This window comes from Aquarana catesbeiana, linkage group LG03, assembly GCF_042186555.1.
Source record: "Aquarana catesbeiana isolate 2022-GZ linkage group LG03, ASM4218655v1, whole genome shotgun sequence".
NCBI lineage: Eukaryota > Metazoa > Chordata > Amphibia > Anura > Ranidae > Aquarana > Aquarana catesbeiana.
Window position 1 is genome coordinate 664,984,657 of NC_133326.1, and position 18,593 is coordinate 665,003,249.

Genomic DNA, 18,593 nt, shown 5'->3' on the forward strand with positions numbered 1-18,593 from the left:
AGAATGAACCCCCCCTGACAGCCTGACCAATAACCATTGAAACAACACCCATAGGGGTAACTTCAGGTCTTACTGGACGTTAAGTGAAGGAGGGACAAGGTTGTCCCAGAAAGGAGGGAGAAGAAGCGCGTGAAAGGAAAGGAGTAAAGGAAAGGAAGGGGTCAGATTGGGGAGGGAGTGTTCCCGGTTCCAGTTTCTGCTCCAGGAATGAAAGGTATATTGCAAAATGTAGCCCAAGGTTCCCAGGTGGCAGTAAACCTCCCAATTTTGTCATTAAGTCTTGCTACTATTTGATCCTGAGCCATAATCCAGGAAATTTTCCTCCTGCATCCATGGAAAGAGACAGTGGGCCTCTTCCAGGCCTTTGTTATTGTGATTTTAGCTCCTAGCAGGATAAAGAAAGAGAGGGCCTGTAAGTGCTTAGGTAGGTTGGGAATTTTGTGATTAAGTAGGGCTATGTTGGGGCTAGGAGATACCATTTTGTTTATTAAAGAGCTAATGGTATGGAAGATTTTCTGCCAGAAGGATCTAATGCGGGGACAAGTCCACCATATATGGAGCATTGTACCCTCCAGCTCGCACCCTCCAAAGCATAAAGGCAAGGTCCCTGGGTAAATCAATGCTAGTCTGGAGGGAACATAATACCACCTGATTAGAACCTTTAGACTAGCTTCTATGAGTGATACATTACAGATACCATTATAAGAGCGATTCGATGCCTGGAACCATTCTGGTGCGGTCCCAGTTATGCCCGTGTCCTCCTCCCAGGCCCGAGCATAAGTCGGCTTGTCCAGCTTCGTCAGTAGAACTGTATATATCAAGGAGATGCCTCCCCTCTGATCCGTAGTATTGGAGCACCAGTGTTCACAGGTGGTTATCGTGGGAAGTTCCGTTTTGTTGGTCCAGAGGGGGTATAGAAAATGGGTGATTTGGGAAAATCTAAATATTTCCGTGTCATGCATGTCCAGTTTCTTCCTGCAATGGGACAAGGTAAGAGGACCTGCTGGGGAAAGGAAGTGGCCTATGCGGTAGAGGCCTTTATTTGTCCACCAACGGAACGCTGTTATGTTCAATCCCGGAGGGAAATTCACGTTATGGAATAAATAAGCTAGTGGTTTCAGAGGGGATGTCAGGGAGTGTTGTGTGTTGGAACATAGTGCAATGGAGTGCAAGAGGGTGGGGGACATTATGGCTGGCCTAATCTTTGGGTCACACCATAAGAGATAATCAATGGTGTTAAGGCGGATAGCTTTTCTTTCCATGGAAAGCCAGTCAGGTTTTGGGCCCCTGGAGTAGGCCATTGATATTTGTGACAGTTCGCTGCCTGGTAGTAGCCCCAGCGCTCCGGTAACCACAGGCCACCCTGAGATTTTAGGTGCAAAAGTGTTTTGGAAAGACACCTGTACCGCTTGTTACCCCAGACAAAGCGTATTACTTCTGACTGAAATTTACTGAGAAATAGCTTCGTGAGTGGGATTGGGAGGGAGCGAAATAAATATAAAAGATGGGGGAGGAGCGTCATCTTTACTGCATGCACCCTGCCTAGCCAGGACAGACCACATCTAGACCATTTTTCCATTTCGCCTTTGCGTTTGAGGATCATAGGTGGATAGTTTGCTTTAAAAAGGTTATTGACGTCTGGTGTTAGTTTGATCCCTAGGTAAGGAAGCGCTGCGGGGGCCCAAGAAAAGTCAAAGTTGCTTGAAAGTTGAGCCAGCAGGTCAAGAGAGACTGTTATGTTTAAAGCTGTTGGTTTATTCATATTGACCCTCAGGCCCGAAGTTTCACTGAATACTCTCAATATTTTGTAAACCACAGGGGTGGAAATTAGGGGAGAGGTTATAAAGAAGAGGAGGTCATCGGCGTATAGTGCCCATTTATGTTCCTGGTTCCCGCAGGCCACCGCATTAATGTCATGGTAAGATCTAATTGCTATGGCCAGTGTTTCAATTGCCATTGCAAAAAGGAGGGGGGAGAGTGGGCATCCCTGTCTGGTACCCTTACCTATAGAGAAAGAGGCTGAGTATCTACCCATCAGGCATACCTGTGCTGTTGGGTTTGTGTAAAGTGATTGAATTAGGTTTAGAAAATATGGTCCAAAGCTCCATCTCCGTAGGATATCAAACAGTTATGCCCAATCTACTGAATCAAAGGCATTGTGTAGGTCTGTTTATGTTTTTTTATTAGGAGATCATAACTTGGATGGGGTAGGGAATTATGGGATGCCCAATTTAAAAATTTTCATAAAAAAGAACCAGGGACAACTCTCTCCCTATTTACAGATTCCTCTTCTTCCTTCCTCCTGCACAAACTTGGTTCCCTTTGTACAGCACCCGCTGGCTCACTCCTGGAGGAGCTAACAGTATTTTTGTTAGCTCAGCAACAGCCCGATACAGGCTAGGAACTCCCCGTCCCTTTTTAAAGTAGCACATGAGGAGTGAACAGCATTTCACACCACCTTCTGACTTCCGGTAGACATTGAGCCCAGTTCTACTGCTTGCCGAAAATGCCAGCCCACCTGGCTGCTTCCTCTTCCCACTCCTCCTGACTGACACACATGGAGACTCCCCAGGGCAAGGTTAGATGGAGACTTGGCACACTGCTGTCTTCAAGTGGGACATGCTACAGCTGTGAGTCTCCACCCTTGTCTGTCTGTTCACCGTGCTGATCTACTCAATGTCTCTCCTTGTTCTCTCCTGCTGCCTCTCCGGTTAGGGTCCCTCCAACTACCTCCTGTGGTGGGATCTTTCCAGGCCAGCCTCCCAAGCTTCAGCCTGAGGTAAATCCCCTACCCGGCAAGGGTTTCTCAGGGACCACCAACAGCCTCCCTCAGCATTGCTTTACCATCAACCACCGACTCTCCTGCTGGCATGGCTCATGTCTATCTAAGGGCTTTTTAGTTCTCTTATATAGGGAAAAGAAATGGGGAAAGGGCAAGTAGTTGAATGGAGATCCTCATTTAACTACTTGCCCTTTCCCCATTTCTTTTCCCTTTATAATTTTTTAACTAATTACCTAAGTTGTGGAGGTACCCTGTTTATATTAGACAAATTGGTCTCTTTTTGACCCAAAAAAAAACAGTAGTTTGAGATCCATCTCTTAAATTTGTTTTCTTTTTAGTTCTCTGCCAGGCCCCCAACCTGGGGATTGGCTAAAGGCCCCTAAATATTCAAGGAAACCTCTCCTAGCCTCAACCCACTTTCTTACAGAACATTCTCCAACATCATAGAAACAGGGGGAGCACCAGAGAGCTGCCAGGATGAGTCATCCAGCCCTGGCCTTTAATAAGCCTGACCCAGATTTAGTGACTCACACACACTAGAGGATGCTACACTAATAATATTAGAATTGAGTTCCGATGGTGGATTTGCTGTGCACTATGTCCACAGTACTAAAGATACAGACCGAAATAGAAAGCAAAATGCGATTTTTAGGTGCAAGGAACTCCCAGGAGGGGAAAAACTTTATTGTATTATTAAAAATAAGATTTTTTTCACATACTGTATAGGTCAACATGACAAAGTTAAAATATTTTTTTGTTAAAATAGAAAATGCAAATAGTTAACCCACTTACAATAAAAACATGGTCATTAGGAAAAAACACCTCCAAACACACACACACACACACACACACCAGCATATAACAAACCCTAATCTCAATATGTTATGACTAACTACATACTACAGCACATGTATAGTATAACATAATCTTACTAGCATTATGCTGAATAAGGGTGATTTTATCTTGACGCATCTCGCAGCACAGCTTCTTCAGGTGATATAACTCCAGACTTACCAAATTGGATTAGCTGGTTGGGTTCAACGCGGTATCATGGCAGAGAGGGAGGTCACTGAGGAGCCAAAGGCAATCAGTTCATATGTACCCATATACCCAATAAAAAGATGATAATTCTGGTCAGGTCCAAGAAGGAGAAGGCCCCACACTAATGGTTAACAAAAGGACCTGTTCTGGATACACAACACTGATATGCTGTAGTTATGCTGTTGAACAGCGGAATAGTATAAGTTTTGAACTGCAGAACTACCATTTTGTTATTGGGTTCAGGTACATGAGCTGATTAACTTTTCCTCCTCAATGCAATTATAAATATTAGCCCATTACATAGTCAGGCTCTGCTTCCTGCTTTGCATTGCTACACAATGGGAGAATGTATCAAAACTGGAGCAGCTGTGCATGGCAACCAATCAGCTTCCGTCTTCAGCTTGGATTGAATTTAAAGCCAAATTCCAGCCAATTTTGGTTTTTTATGTACCGGTACTTTAATTTTTAATGAGTTAAAATATCTGTCATGTCTATCTCTGAGAAGGAATGTGGAGTGATATTTAGAGGAGCAAAGCACCGATCTCTTTAAAGCTGAGTGGGGCTGTGCCCGCACTGCATGGGTTAACTACTCATTTTTGTTTAGAGGTTCAGAGAGCTGAGATATACTCACCTAATCTTCTGATCCTCCCAGCACAAGGTCCCTTCCGCCCCTGCCCCTCGTGGTCCAGTCGTCTTGTGCAGTGGACTGTTCCTGACATCATTGCGCCCTCTGGACGTGAAGACGCCAGAAACAGTCCACCGCTGGACATGGGGGAGTGCTATTTTCCAGAGGATCAAAGGATCGAGTGAGTATAGCCTCTGTGTTCACCCCTAGACAAAACAAGCAGTTAACCCATGCAATGTGGGCAGAGCCTGAGAAAAAAAAAATTGCCCGGAGTTGGGCTTTATTCATGCAGAATATCTTTCTGAATGTTCAGAAGTAAGCCAACACATTTCGAAGATCTGTATCTCCTTCTTTAGGGCCAACAATAAACATAACACATACAGTTAATCACACAAAATAGACTTGGAAACATATCATGACTGTCCATTAAAAATGTCATATGAATTTGGTTCATAGGATTCAAAGTGAATCAGCATTATCAGTTCAATCCAGGTAGCTGACCTATACGGCAACAATGCTATCCCAGGAAATGTCTGGGTGACCATACTGGCCTGCAATAATGTATCATTGGCATGGCTGGTCAAATTACAGATACTTTAACAGTAAGAGCATATATGTAATTTAAATTCAAGTTACTGTATATCATTTAAATTATGCAATTTAAATAAATTGTGTCACCCATTACTGTATGTAATTTCTCTGCTCACCTTTTTGGTTCTTCATTTCAATCAGTGCTGCAGATGACCTACGCTTGCGGTTTTTGCTGGCATCACAGGATGGATCTGTGCAAATGAACATATTACATCTGCTTTAACAACTAAGTTCAAATGTGTATCTAAACCTTAACAATAAGCGGCTCATCAGACACCCTTTGTTCAGTTAAATATACCATTAAAAGTATTTTATTATATCAGTTTAACCACTTCAATACCGGGCACTTTCATCCCCTTCCTGCCCAGACCGATGTTCAGCTTTCAATGCTGTCGCACTTTGAATGACAATTCAAATATCATTTTTTTCATGTAAATAGCGCTTTCTTTTGTTGGCATTGAATCACAGCTGGGTTTTTTATTTTTTACTAAACAAATGAAAAAAGACGGAAAATTAAAAAAAATAAATAAATTTTTTACTGCTGTGATTGGCCTTTGACCCTGATCTGTGATCGCTGTGTCCGAAGGACACAGAGGTCAGAGAGCGTGCCCGATGCGCAGCCCAGGAGGCATGTCTGATGTGCACCGCAGGAAGCACACAGGGGGCAGGCTGCTGGTAGGACATTTATTGACACCATCCCAGAACTGGACAACTATGCCGCAGCTGTTCTTCGGCTATAGTGCCGTCGGCAAGTGGTAATACAATACCTGTTGATCGTGCCAAAATCTTGCGAGCTGACAACATCCTGTGCTCTCTGCATGTGCTAACTATTATTATTCCTAGTTACCTCTGAGGACTACAGAACCACACCCAGCTATGTCATGGACAACAGGAGGACAGCGGGATTCTGTGGTCCTATCTTGTTCCTGTTGTCCTAATATAGAAGAGTGAGTAAATGTTGTCATGCTAGGGCTAGATGTGTGTTACTGGCTCAATCACTAAATTAAAATAAAGAAAACAAGCTTGAAAAAAAAAGAAAACTAGTGCAACCACCACATCTAAGGACTTGTAGGCTGTAATACATAACATTTTTGTTTTTGGGTTTAGATACACCTTAAAAGAAGGGATTTCACAGAAAGCACCCACTTGATATATCACAAGATTGTCAGTCTAGATTACTCATTTATGCTTGACTGGAAAATGTGCAAAAGCATGAAAGGTTGTCACCAGGGCTTTTTTTCAAAGCTAGAACTTGGCAGAATTCTGTTCTGCCACCTCTGGTGCTGGTAACTCTCTCGCTGGTCACTTCTGTCACTTATAAATACAGAAGCATGGCTACAAGTGACAGTGCTCGTCTCCCAGCAGCTGCACAGAACCTCCATGCCCTGAAACTCTCTATATGACAGCAAAAGAGGCAGGGAATCTACACAGCTGGACAGACACTCTAGTCTCCTGTGGGAGGCTCCCCTAAAGCCCACGCTGGCAGCCTGCACTCACAAGTTGTAAGTGTAGCACCCTCTACCTTAGGTAGGTGCTAGAGGTAGATTTTTCTCTGTAGTGCAGGTAAATTTAGGCAGGCCTAGCCAAAAGCTAGGCCTGTTTGTTTTGATCTGTGGGGCTGGGAGTGGCCCAGAGTAGGCTGGTGACTCACAGATAGCTTCATCTTTCAGTTACCTCTCTTCTGCTTCTAGAGGCTTCTAGAAGGAAGGAGTGGAAGAAAGGTGGAGCTGTCTGGGGTGTTTTAAGGAGCCCTGACCAATCCCCAACCTGGATTGGCAGGGGGCAGGCCTCCTTAAATACCTGGGATCAGCCCAGCTGGGGAGGAGTTGTCGGGTGGAAGAACTGGAGATGGAGTATTATGCTGTCTGGGCCTTTGAGGAAGCTCCCCAGTCTGGGGGGGGGTGACCTTGGGCCAGGGGCTCGGAGCTGAACAGGAACCCCACTCAACCCAAGGGGTGTCCTTAACAGGCATAGGAGAGGACAGCGGGGAATACTGCCAGGCAAGTCTCCTGGAGAGATCCACCAGGTGTTGGTGAGTAACACACAGCCAGGAACACTGGGGGGGCACGCCGGAGCGGATTGGGAGGATGCAATCTAAAAATGGATGTAGAGCCAGTAAGGACTGTGGTGTCATGGGTGGTGAAAGTAGGCATCTGCAGCCAGGAGGGCTGTCAGGGTCTGAAGAGGACTGACTGGGATCAGTAGTCTACCTAGGAGGGCAGCTAGCACCAGAACTTTTTTTGCTACACCATAGAGGCCAGCAGTCCCTGCCTGTAATAAGGCCTTCTACTGAGGCCTGGCTGCAGCCAGTGTCAGGCCTAACCATGTGCTAGCTGTGTCTCAAGAGTTGTGCTGGAGTGAGAAGGAGGAATAGTCTGCAGCAAGAGTTGTGCAGGAGGAATGTACAATACTTTGTCCCAAACTATGCAAGAATCTTTTTTGGGAATTCCATGAATTCCCTAACCCCATCCAAGTTCTAATCCCTCAATAAAATACAAAAACAAAGCTAATGGACTTTAACCACTTCAGCCCCGGAAGGATTTACCCCCTTCCTGACCAGAGCACTTTTTACAATTTGGCACTGCATCGCTTTAACTGCTAATTGCGCGGTCATGCAATGCTGTACCCAAACGAAATTTGCGTCCTTTTCTTCCCACAAATAGAGCTTTCTTTTGATGGTATTTGATCACCTCTGCCGTTTTTATTTTTTGCGCTATACACGGAAAAAGACCGAAAATTTTGAAAAAAAATGATATTTTCTACTTTTTGTTCTAAAAAAAATCCAATAAACTCAATTTTAGTCATACATTTAGGCCAAAATACATTCGGCCACATGTCTTTGGTAAAAAAAAATGTCAATAAGTGTATATTTATTGGTTTGCGCAAAAGTTATAGCGCCTACAAACTAGGGTACATTTTCTGGAATTTACACAGCCTTTAATTTATGACTGCCTATGTCGTTTCTTGAGGTGCTAAAATGGCAGGGCAGTACAAAACCCCCACAAATGACCCCATTTTGGAAAGTAGACACCCCAAGGAAATTGCTGAGAGGCATGTTGAGCCCATTGAATATTCATTTTTTTTGTCCCAAGTGATTGAATAATGACAAAAAAAAAAAAAATTACAAAAAGTTGTCACTAAATGATATATTGCTCACACAGGCCATGGGCATTTGTGGAATTGCACCCCAAAATACATTTAGCTGCTTCTCCTGAGTATGGGGATACCACATGTGTGGGACTTTTTGGGAGCCTAGCCGCGTACGGGGCCCCGAAAACCAATCATTGCCTTCAGGATTTCTAAGGGCGTACATTTTTGATTTTACTCCTCACTACCTATCACAGTTTTGAAGGCCATAAAATGCCCAGATGGCACAAACCCCCCCCCAAATGACCCAATTTTGGAAAGTAGACACCCCAAGCTATTTGCTGAGAGGCATGTTGAGTCCATGGAATATTTTATATTTTGACACAAGTTGCGGGAAAGTGACAATTTTTTTTTTTTTTTTTTGCACAAAGTTGTCACTAAATGATATATTGCTCACACAGGCCATGGGCATATGTGGAATTGCACCCCAAAATACATTCTGCTGCTTCTCCTGAGTACGGGGATACCACATGTGTGGGACTTTTTAGGAGCCTAGCTGCGTACGGGGCCCCGAAAACCAATCACCGCCTTCAGGATTTCTAAGGGTGTACATTTTTGATTTCACTCTTCACTGCCTATCACAGTTTCGGAGGTCATGGAATGCGCAGGTGGCACAAACCCCCCCCAAATGACCCCATTTTGGAAAGTAGACACCCCAAGCTATTTGCTGAGAGGCATGGTGAGTATTTTGCAGCTCTCATTTGTTTTTGAAAATGAAGAAAGACAAGAAAAAAAATGTTTTTTTTCTTTTTTTAATTTTCAAAACTTTGTGACAAAAAGTGAGGTCTGCAAAATACTCACTATTCCGCTCAGCAAATAGCTTTGGGTGTCTACTTTCCAAAATGGGGTCATTTGGGGGGGTTTTGTGCCACCTGGGCATTCCATGGCCTCCGAGACTGTGATAGGCAGTGAAGAGTGAAATCAAAAATTTACGCCCTTAGAAAGCCTGAAGGCGGCGCTGGGATTTCGGGGTCCCGTACGCGGCTAGGCTCCCAAAAAGTCTCACACATGTGGTATCCCCGTACTCAGGAGAAGCAACAGAATGTATTTTGGGGTGTAATTTCACATATTCCCATGGCCTGTGTGAGCAATATATCATTTAGTGACAACTTTGTGCAAAAAAAAAAAAAAAATTTGTCTCTTTCCCGCAACTTGTGTCACAATATAAAATATTCCATGGACTCGACATGCCTCTCAGCAAATAGCTTGGGGTGTCTACTTTCCAAAATGGGGTCATTTGGGGGGGAGTTTGAACTGTCCTGGCATTTTATGCACAACATTTAGAAGCTTATGTCACACATCACCCACTCTTCTAACCACTTGAAGACAAAGCCCTTTCTGACACTTTTTGATTACATGAAAAAATTATTTTTTTTTGCAAGAAAATTACTTTGAACCCCCAAACATTATATATTTTTTTAAAGCAAATGCCCTACAGATTAAAATGGTGGGTGTTTCATTTTTTTTTTCACACAGTATTTGCGCAGCATTTTTTGGGGAAAAAACACACTTTTTTACATTTTAATGCACTAAAACACACTATATTGCCCAAATGTTTGATGAAATAAAAAAGATGATCTTAGGCCGAGTACATGGATACCAAACATGACATGCTTTACAATTGCGCACAAACGTGCAGTGGCACCAAAATAAATACATTTTTAAAAGCCTTTAAAAGCCTTTACAGGTTACCACTTTAGATTTACAGAGGAGGTCTACTGCTAAAATTACTGCCCTCGATCTGACCGTCGCAGTGATACCTCACATGCATGGTGCAATTGCTGTTTACATTTGACGCCAGACCGACGCTTGCGTTCGCCTTAGCGCGAGAGCAGGGGGGACAGGGGTGCTTTTCTTTTTTTTTTTTTTTTTCTTTATTATTTTTTTGCTTTTTTATCTTATTTTTAAACTGTTCCTTTCATTTTTTTTTTTTTTTTTTTTAATCATTTTTATTGTTATCTCAGGGAATGTAAATATCCCCTATGATAGCAATAGGTAGTGACAGGTACTCTTTTTTGAAAAAATTGGGGTCTATTAGACCCTAGATTTCTCCTCTGCCCTCAAAGCATCTGACCACACCAAGATCGGTGTGATAAAATGCTTCCCCAATTTCCCAATGGCGCTATTTACATCCGGCGAAATCTAAGTCATAAAATGCTCGTAGCTTCCGGTTTCTTAGGCCATAGAGATGTTTGGAGCCACTCTGGTCTCTGATCAGCTCTATGGTCAGCTGGCTGAATCACCGGCTGCATTCTCAGGTTCCCTGTTGAGACAGGAGAGCCAGAGAAAAACACAGAAGATGGTGGGGGGGGGGCATTCTCTCCCACTGCTTGTAAAAGCAGTCTAGAGGCTAATTAGCCGCTAGGATTGCTTTTACATGAAAGTCGACCGCTCGCTGAAAAGAATGATACCAAGATGATACCTAAACCTGCAAGCATCATTCTGGTATAACCACTCAAAGTCGTGAATGGCGTACCTGAAGACAAAAAAATGGTTAACAATAAAGCACAGTAAACGGTAAAGTATAAAAAATTGCATACCTGAAAAGCAAACATGATAAAATATAATAACAATAAAACATTGCAGAATAGAATACAGTAAAAAAGAGCAGAACAATAGAGAGAATAGAGAGAGAGAGAACAATAAAACGACAACTATTATTTTTTATTTTATATTTTTGTTTGTGTTTTTTTTTTTTTTACACTTTTTTTGTAACTGTAACTTTTATAACTGTAACCGGTTCCAGGTTCGGGTCTCTCAAAATGCGATGGCACCTTGGGAGACCCTGTAAAAGTGTGCCTAGTCTGTGCAATGCTGTACCCTACGCTAATACTCAACTAGTGAATGGTAGAGTTCAAAACAGGATTGTCAGGACAGGAGGGACAATAATAGCGGGTGTCACGCCTATATCCGCGCTTGCTGCAGACACAACATCTTTTTTGGGGGGGGGTTCGTTGGGTAGGGGTACTCGGGAGGACATAAAAATGCCTCTCATGCAGCCGACTGCATTTGGTTGGGGATGTGAATGGGGGAAGTACGGGCGCTGCAGAAGTGGTGGGTTCCCAATTAGGATTGGCGAATGCAGCAGGAAGGGCACTATGGGCACGACGGGCCTGTGTTTGTCTTCTTGGTGCCAGCGGGACACCACTTGTGCTTGCCACCTCACCAGCTTGAGCTGTACTTATGGGACTCGCCACGTCACCAAGTGTTACTGCAGTGCTGGTTTGACTACGACCGGGGTGTACTAGGCCGCTGGCGCTTGCCAGTTCACCAAAACGCTACCAAAAAAACTGTTAGCGATCGCAGGGATCAGGCCTGACTCTGCGAACGCTGCAGTTATGCATTTAGTGTTTTGTAAGTGTCAGTGATCGATCGATACTGCACTTGGGTGGGCTGGGCTGGGCCGGGTGGAGGGGCAAAACGCAGGTGCTAGCAGGTATCTGGGCTGATCCCACTAACACTGCGTTTTTGGGAACCCTAAACTGCTGGGGACGCCAGTATAGATCTGATCGGATCAGATATTGATCAGTTCAGATAGTATACCACTAAGGGAGGTGTACGGTGCGTGCGTGGGTGTTAGCGCTACTGGCACTAACCTGACGCTGCCTGGGGCTGGTGCTTGCCAGTTCACCAAAACGCTACCAAAAAAACTGTTAGCGATCGCAGGGAGCAGGCCTGACTCTGCGAACGCTGCAGTTATGCGTTTAGTGTTTTGTAAGTGACAGTGATCGATCGATACTGCACTTGGGTGGGCAGGGCTGGGCCGGGCGGAGGGGCAAAACGCAGGTGCTAGCAGGTATCTGGGCTGATCCCGCTAACACTGCGTTTTAGGGAACCCTAAACTGCTGGGGACGCTAGTATAGATCTGATCGGATCAGATATTGATCCGTTCAGATACTATACCACTAAGGGAGGCGTATGCTGCGTGCGTGGGTGTTAGCGGTACTGGCGCTAATCTGACGCTGCCTGGGGCGACGCATATCACCGCCGGGCGATCAGGGGGCTAAACCTTTATTCGGTAATAAACGGCGGGTGCCCTGACACTATAAAAAATAAACGAACTAACCAGCGTCACCCGTAATGGTTATACGGTGATCAGTGGTGAAAGGGTTAACTAGGGGGCAATCAAGGGGTTAAAACATTTATTAGGTAGTATATGGGGGTCCCTGTCGCTATAAAACGCTGACGGCGAACCTAAATATTTACGTCCCTAACTAGCGTCACCAGCGATACTAATACAGCGATCAGAAAAATGATCGCTTAGTGACACTGGTGACGGGGGGTGATCAAGGGGTTAAAACTTTATTAGGGGGGGTTAGGGGGGTATCCCAGACCTAAAAGGGGCTAACAGTAACTGTCCTAACACTGTAACTGTCACAAACTGACACAAATACAGTAATCAGAAAAAAAAAAAAAAAAACTGCTTGGTGTCAGTTTGTGACAGGGGGGGGGGGGTGATTGGGGGGGGATCGGGGTGTTTTGTGTGCCTGGCATGTTCTACTGTGTGTGTGTGTGTTGGTGCACTCACATTACAGTCTTCTCTCCTCGGCCCGGAACAGAAAATACCGAGCCGAGGAGAGATGACATCATTTCCTCTGCCTCTGTGTACAATACAGAGGCAGGGAAATGATCCCATTGGCTGGGAGCGATCGCGAGGGGGGGGGCCACGAATGGATGGCCTCCCCCTCACCACCGATCGCCGGGGGAGATTTGCCGACCGCCGCAAGCACCGGGGGGGGGGGTCCGATCGGACCCCCCACCCTCGGGCAGGCAAGGACGTACAGGTAAGCCCTTTTGCCTGCCCGTGCCGCTCTGTCGACGTACATCGTCGTGCGGCGGTCGGCAACTGGTTAAAGACATTGTCTTGGAGTGTCTGGAAGTGAATGCCGGGCTGGGCAGGGTGACAGGTGAGCCACATCACTCAGCAGCCTCTAGAGGGGTACCGCTACATAAGTTGCTCTTCTGCAGCAACCAGTCTCTCTGATACTTTCTAGGTGGCTGGAGAGGATTTAGGGAGTGAGGAAAGTTCTGTACAGGAATCCATGGAGGTTATTGGAGGGGAGAGCTCTCTACTAAGGGGAGGGGGGTGTAAGGGTTGGAGAGAGTTTGGGGGTAAACCATATTTTGTTGATAAGAGGCTTGTGAGTAATGCACTCCTCATCCCTGCACACTGTACACAACATACTCCTCAACCCTGAACTCTGTATGTACCACAACCCTCAACCCAGCACCCTGTACACAATGCTCTCTTCAACCCTACACTCAGCAAACTTCTTAACCCTTCACTCTGTATGTAGTGCACTCCTCAACCCTGCACTTTTTACACAGCGCACTACTCAACCCTGCACGCTGTATACAACACACTCTTCAACCCTGCACTCTGAACATAGTGCACTCCTCAACCCTGTACTGTGTACAGATTGCACTCTGCAACCACGCACTCTGTATGTAGCCCACTCTTCAAGCCTACACTCTGTACACAGTGCACTCCTCAACCCTGCACTTTGTACATAGCGTACTCCCAAACTCATAAGAATGCACCATGTAACCTTGAAGGTTCAGTTTCTGCACCTTTTCTCTGAGAAAAAAAGCCCTGGTTCACTACTGACTCTTGTAAAAAAAACAGCAACGTTCTCAGTATTAAAGCTTCTTCCCTTCTCCTTTATAGGTTTAACAGTAATGTTTAAAATACATAAGGGCATTATGATTAATAATAAAGAGAGGCCTGGAGCAGGTGGAATGAAATGAAGCTAGCAGAAGGCCGGCATGACAGGGGGATAAGGGTACAGCAAGGGTTAAACTGGAAGTTGTTTTAGATTTATGGTGAGGGGATTGGGTACAGGTAATGTTGAAGGGGGAGGGGTTTAGGTTATTTAGGGGGCAGGAGGGGTCCCGGGCAGCATTGCGGGGAGAGTTACAGAGAGGAAGAAGTTTAGTTTTGTTTGTATCCCCAGGCTAGAGAGCAATGGCTGACTTGGACAGCTTATTGGCCCAGCTGCACAGCCAAGTGGCTAGACTCCTCGGACCTCAGGCTGGAGAGGAGGTGAGGGGACAGGACCTTCCACGCGCCCGGAAGTCGCGGCCTCCGGAGCGTTTTTCACCAGAAGCCTCCCCCAGAGCTGCACGCCACGTTAGGAGCCCCCCGGAGCGGGACCCGTCAGGACCACCGGCGAAACGACACCCGGTTTCTGCCGTGGTGGTTCCTGGACGGAATCCTCGTCATCGGCGGAGCTCAGTGGGCGGGGCGTCGGCAGGGCCCAGCGTTTCCCCCCCGCCCGCTCGATGAGGGCAGCGTAAGGCGACGGACGCTCCCTGTGTTGTACATGCAGCCAGGGGGAGGTCTCAGCGTGGGAGGATGACGTCAACGGCCGCCGGGCTTTCCCCATCCCCGGCTGGCGGCTCGGAAGTCCGGAGCGATACCCCTTCCAGGAGGAGTGGGAGGCCCAGCAGCCAGGTATCCAGAGTGCCTATGAAGAAGACGGTGACTGCGATGGGAGGAGCCAGTGTCGGGAGGCGTGGCCAGCGCGGTCAGGAGACGGCAGCATCCAGGCCCTCTTCCCCGGAGATGGATGACACGGAGCCCCTGCAAGCGCCCGGTGACCGGTCCGAGGGAGAGCTGAGCGGGTCTGAGGAGGAAGAAAGGCAGGAGCGTCTGGCGCCATCGGATTCGGGAGCAGCGGCGGCGGGGACACCCCCTGGTCGGCCAGGTAAGTCACTTCCTGTGTCCTCTCACACACTGACCAATGATTTTCAGGGGTTGTTGGGGGTGGCTGATATGGGGGGGTCTGGGACCACATTGGGTGTGCTGCAATCGGGGGCTATAGCGACGGCCGGTCCCCAGCCAGCAGGTTCAGGACCTGTTTCTGGGGGCACGGATGGGCAGTTGCAGGCTTTGTTGGGGGGTTTGCGGGAATTGGTCCAGAGGTTTGCGCCAGGTACGGATGGGCAGGCGCCACATACTGCAGTGTGGGTCCCTCCATGTGCAGAATCGTTGGTGGTTGGGGCAGTGCCCACTCCGGCTGCGGTGGGTGTGCCGCCCCCCATGGGGACGGTGCCCCCGGTGGTCTCCGCTCCGGCCACTAGTGTGGTTGCTTCAGGTGAAGGGGAAAAAAGGACGGACGTGGTTCGCATTGCGGATGCCGCAAAATGCGAGGTTTACGTCTGCTTCGAAGGGCCGCTTGGGGCACATTTGAAGTCGGAATTCCGGGAGAAAATCGTGAAAGGGGAGTATGTGGAGATTTTTTCACTTCTGCCCTTGGAGAAGTTTAATCTGGATAGGGTTAAGCCAGATGACAGTAAGAAGGAGGATGAAGAAAAACGGCGGTATAGGTTGATACCGCGCACGTTTTCTAATTGGCTGCAGGCGTTCGCGATTCTGGCGAGTGTAATTGGCGAAAAGAACCCTGAACATTGTTCGGCGCTCTCTTGCTACTTGGACGCCATTGGGGAGGCCTACAGAGTGTATGGGGGTACAGCGTGGCTCAGGTATGACGAGCAGTTCCAGCAACGGAGGGCGGTGCGCCCCTCCCTTCGCTGGGACCACAAGGACATTAGCCTCTGGATGAAGCTTATGTCCTCGGCTCGGGCCCCGAACCAGTTTTTTCCAGGGGGGGCCGGTGGTTCTGCGTTACCCGGACAGCCGGCCGCAAAAAAGTGGGGCGTCTGTTGGCAATACAATGACGGGACGTGTAAGTTCGGGGGCGCCTGTCGTTTTAAACACGAATGCTCAGGTTGCGGTGGATCTCACCCCGGATCCCGTTGTTTTAAAAAAGGGAAAAGTCGCCCCGGGGAAATGGGTAGCAAAAGGGAAGACACCAGTGAAGGTGGAAAAGATGCAGCCTTTCCTAAGTAGGTACCCGGACCGGGCGGCAGCTCGGCTTCTGCGGGAAGGGTTCCTAGAGGGTTTTAGAATACCTAGTTCATTGACTGTTATTCCGCCGGTGGCAAAAAATTTACGCTCTGCACTGAGTCACCCCAGTGTGGTTGGGGAAAAATTGGGGAAGGAAGTGGCATTGGGCCGGATGGCCGGGCCATTTCAGGAGCTGCCGCTGCCGAATTTGGTGGTCTCTCCGCTTGGGGTGGTCCCCAAGAAGGAGCCGAATAAGTTTCGACTTATACACCATTTATCATTCCCCAAGGGCGGATCGGTCAATGATGCGATCGACCCTGATGCTTGCACGGTTTTGTACACGTCGTTCGATGCAGCGGTGGGTTGGGTACGCCGTTGTGGGAAGGGAGCGCTTATGGCAAAAGCAGACATAGAATCGGCTTTTTGCCTCCTCCCGGTGCACCCAGACAGCTGTTGATTGTTGGGGTGTTGCTGGCAGGGTAGGTTTTATGTCGATCGTTGCTTGCCTATGGGCTGCTCGATTTCATGCGCATTGTTTGAAACTTTTAGCTCATTCGTTGAGTGGGTGGTTCGGGATGTTTCAGGTTTGAATTCTGTAATTCATTACCTGGACGATTTCCTATGCGTTGGCCCCCCAGCATCTAAGACGTGTGCTCTGCTGTTGGCCACGTTACAACACATGGCTGGTACATTTGGTATCCCGTTGGCACGGGATAAAACAGAAGGCCCGACTACCGTGCTTAGTTTCTTGGGCATAGTCATTGACTCCGAGGCAATGGAATGTCGATTGCCTGAGGATAAGTTGGTGGCTTTGAGAAGGGAGATCCGGACGACAGTGGCGTTGCGTAAGATTCAGCTTAGAGGCCTGCAGTCATTGCTGGGCAAGCTTAATTTTGCATGTCGCATAATTCCCATGGGCAGGGTGTTCTGCCGACGGCTGTCGGCAGCTACAGCAGGGATTAGGTCCCCTCACCATTTTATTAGGATGACCAGTGAACATCGGGCTGATCTGAAGGTGTGGGACAACTTTTTGTCCACATACAATGGTAAATCACTGTGGTTGGCGGGACCGTTGAGCAATTGCGATTTGCAGCTGTTCACGGACGCAGCTGGGTCGTCGGGTTACGGGGCGTTTTTTCCAGGGGCATTGGAGTGCTGAACCATGGCCTAGGGAATGGCAGGAAGCGGGATTCTGCAAAAACTTGGTGCTGCTGGAGCTGTTTCCGGTGGTGCTGGCAGTGGAAGTTTGGGGTGAGTCGTTCAGGGATTTGAAGATCCGTTTGAACTGCGACAATTTGGGGGTGGTGCAGGTGATTAACCGCATTTCAGCCTCATCGCTAACGGTCGTTCGGCTGTTGCGGCACCTGGTGCTGCGCTGCCTACAGTTGAATATCTTTTTGTATGCGGTACATCTTCCGGGGGTGGATAACACGTTGGCTGACGCCTTGTCTCGTTTCCAGTGGGACAAATTCCGGGACTTGGCTCCATCGGCAGATCAGCAAGGGGTTCGGTGTCCCCGAGGGCTGTGGTCGATCGTTTGGGACCCCTCGCGCGATGGATAAAGGGCTCGGTGAGTGTATCCACTTGGGGGGCTTACGAAAAAGTGTGGTCCGAGTGGTGGGCGCTTGTCAGCCAAGTTGGTGTGGACCCTGGAGTTGGGGACGTGAGGTTGCTGGTGGTATATTTTGTCTCCAGGAATCTGGAGCAAGGGGTTTCGGTTTCGATGATGGACCGCAAGTTCACCGGTCTGGCATTTTTGTTCAAGTTGCAAGGGGGGACGGATTTTACCAAGGATTTTTTGGTAAGACAAGCGATAAAAGGTTATCGGCGGTCACGTAAAAGTCAGGACACGAGGAGGCCATTGACTTTTAACAACCTGCGGGTGGTATCTGATCAGTTGGGCACGGTATGTGCGTCGGATTATGAGGTGCTGTTGTTCCGGGCAGCTTTTTCGCTGGCCTTTTTTGGTGCCTTTAGGATAGGTGAACTGGTTACCCCTTCTAGGAAGGTTTCGGGGGGCATGGGGGTACAGGATGTGAAGGTCACGGGGTTTAGCTTGGAGGTATGGTTGAGACGGTCAAAAACAGATCAGGTTGGCAAAGGGGTTAAGGTGCAGCTATATCGGATGCCAGATTCTCCGGTATGCCCGGTGAGTGCGATAAGGGAATTTTTGGGGCAACGCCCGTTGAGGGAGGGGTCTTTGTTGATCCATAACGACGGTTCACCTTTAACAAAATTTCAGTTTGTGGCAGTTTTCAAGAAATGCTTGAAAGCAGGGGGTCTGGATGGTACGCAGTATGCTTCGCACTCCTTCCGCATTGGAGCGGCCACAGAGGCGGCCCAATGTGGGTTGGACGAAGCGCCTGTTAAGCGCATTGGCCGCTGGGAGTCTAGGAGATTTCGTACATATGTGCGGCCACACTTAGTAGTCGAGTGAAGTGCGGCTCAGTAATGGAGTTTTGGGGAAGGATGGGGGTTTGTTTTGGTTAAGGGGATTGATCATGGTGTATGTTATTTGACTTTGGTTATCTGTGGTCTTTTCTTTTCTTTTAGGTGGA

General features: G+C 47.6%; 1 protein-coding gene across 1 annotated transcript in view; it reads right to left on the reverse strand.

The window, feature by feature from the left end:
- LOC141133437 (complement C3-like) overlaps nt 1-18,593 on the reverse strand; it is a 363,837-nt gene that overhangs the window by 160,306 nt on the left and 184,938 nt on the right. The window contains exon 16 of the mRNA XM_073622825.1: nt 5,156-5,230. Within this exon, the coding sequence (XP_073478926.1) occupies nt 5,156-5,230 (75 nt within the window). The remainder of the gene's footprint in view (nt 1-5,155; nt 5,231-18,593) is intronic.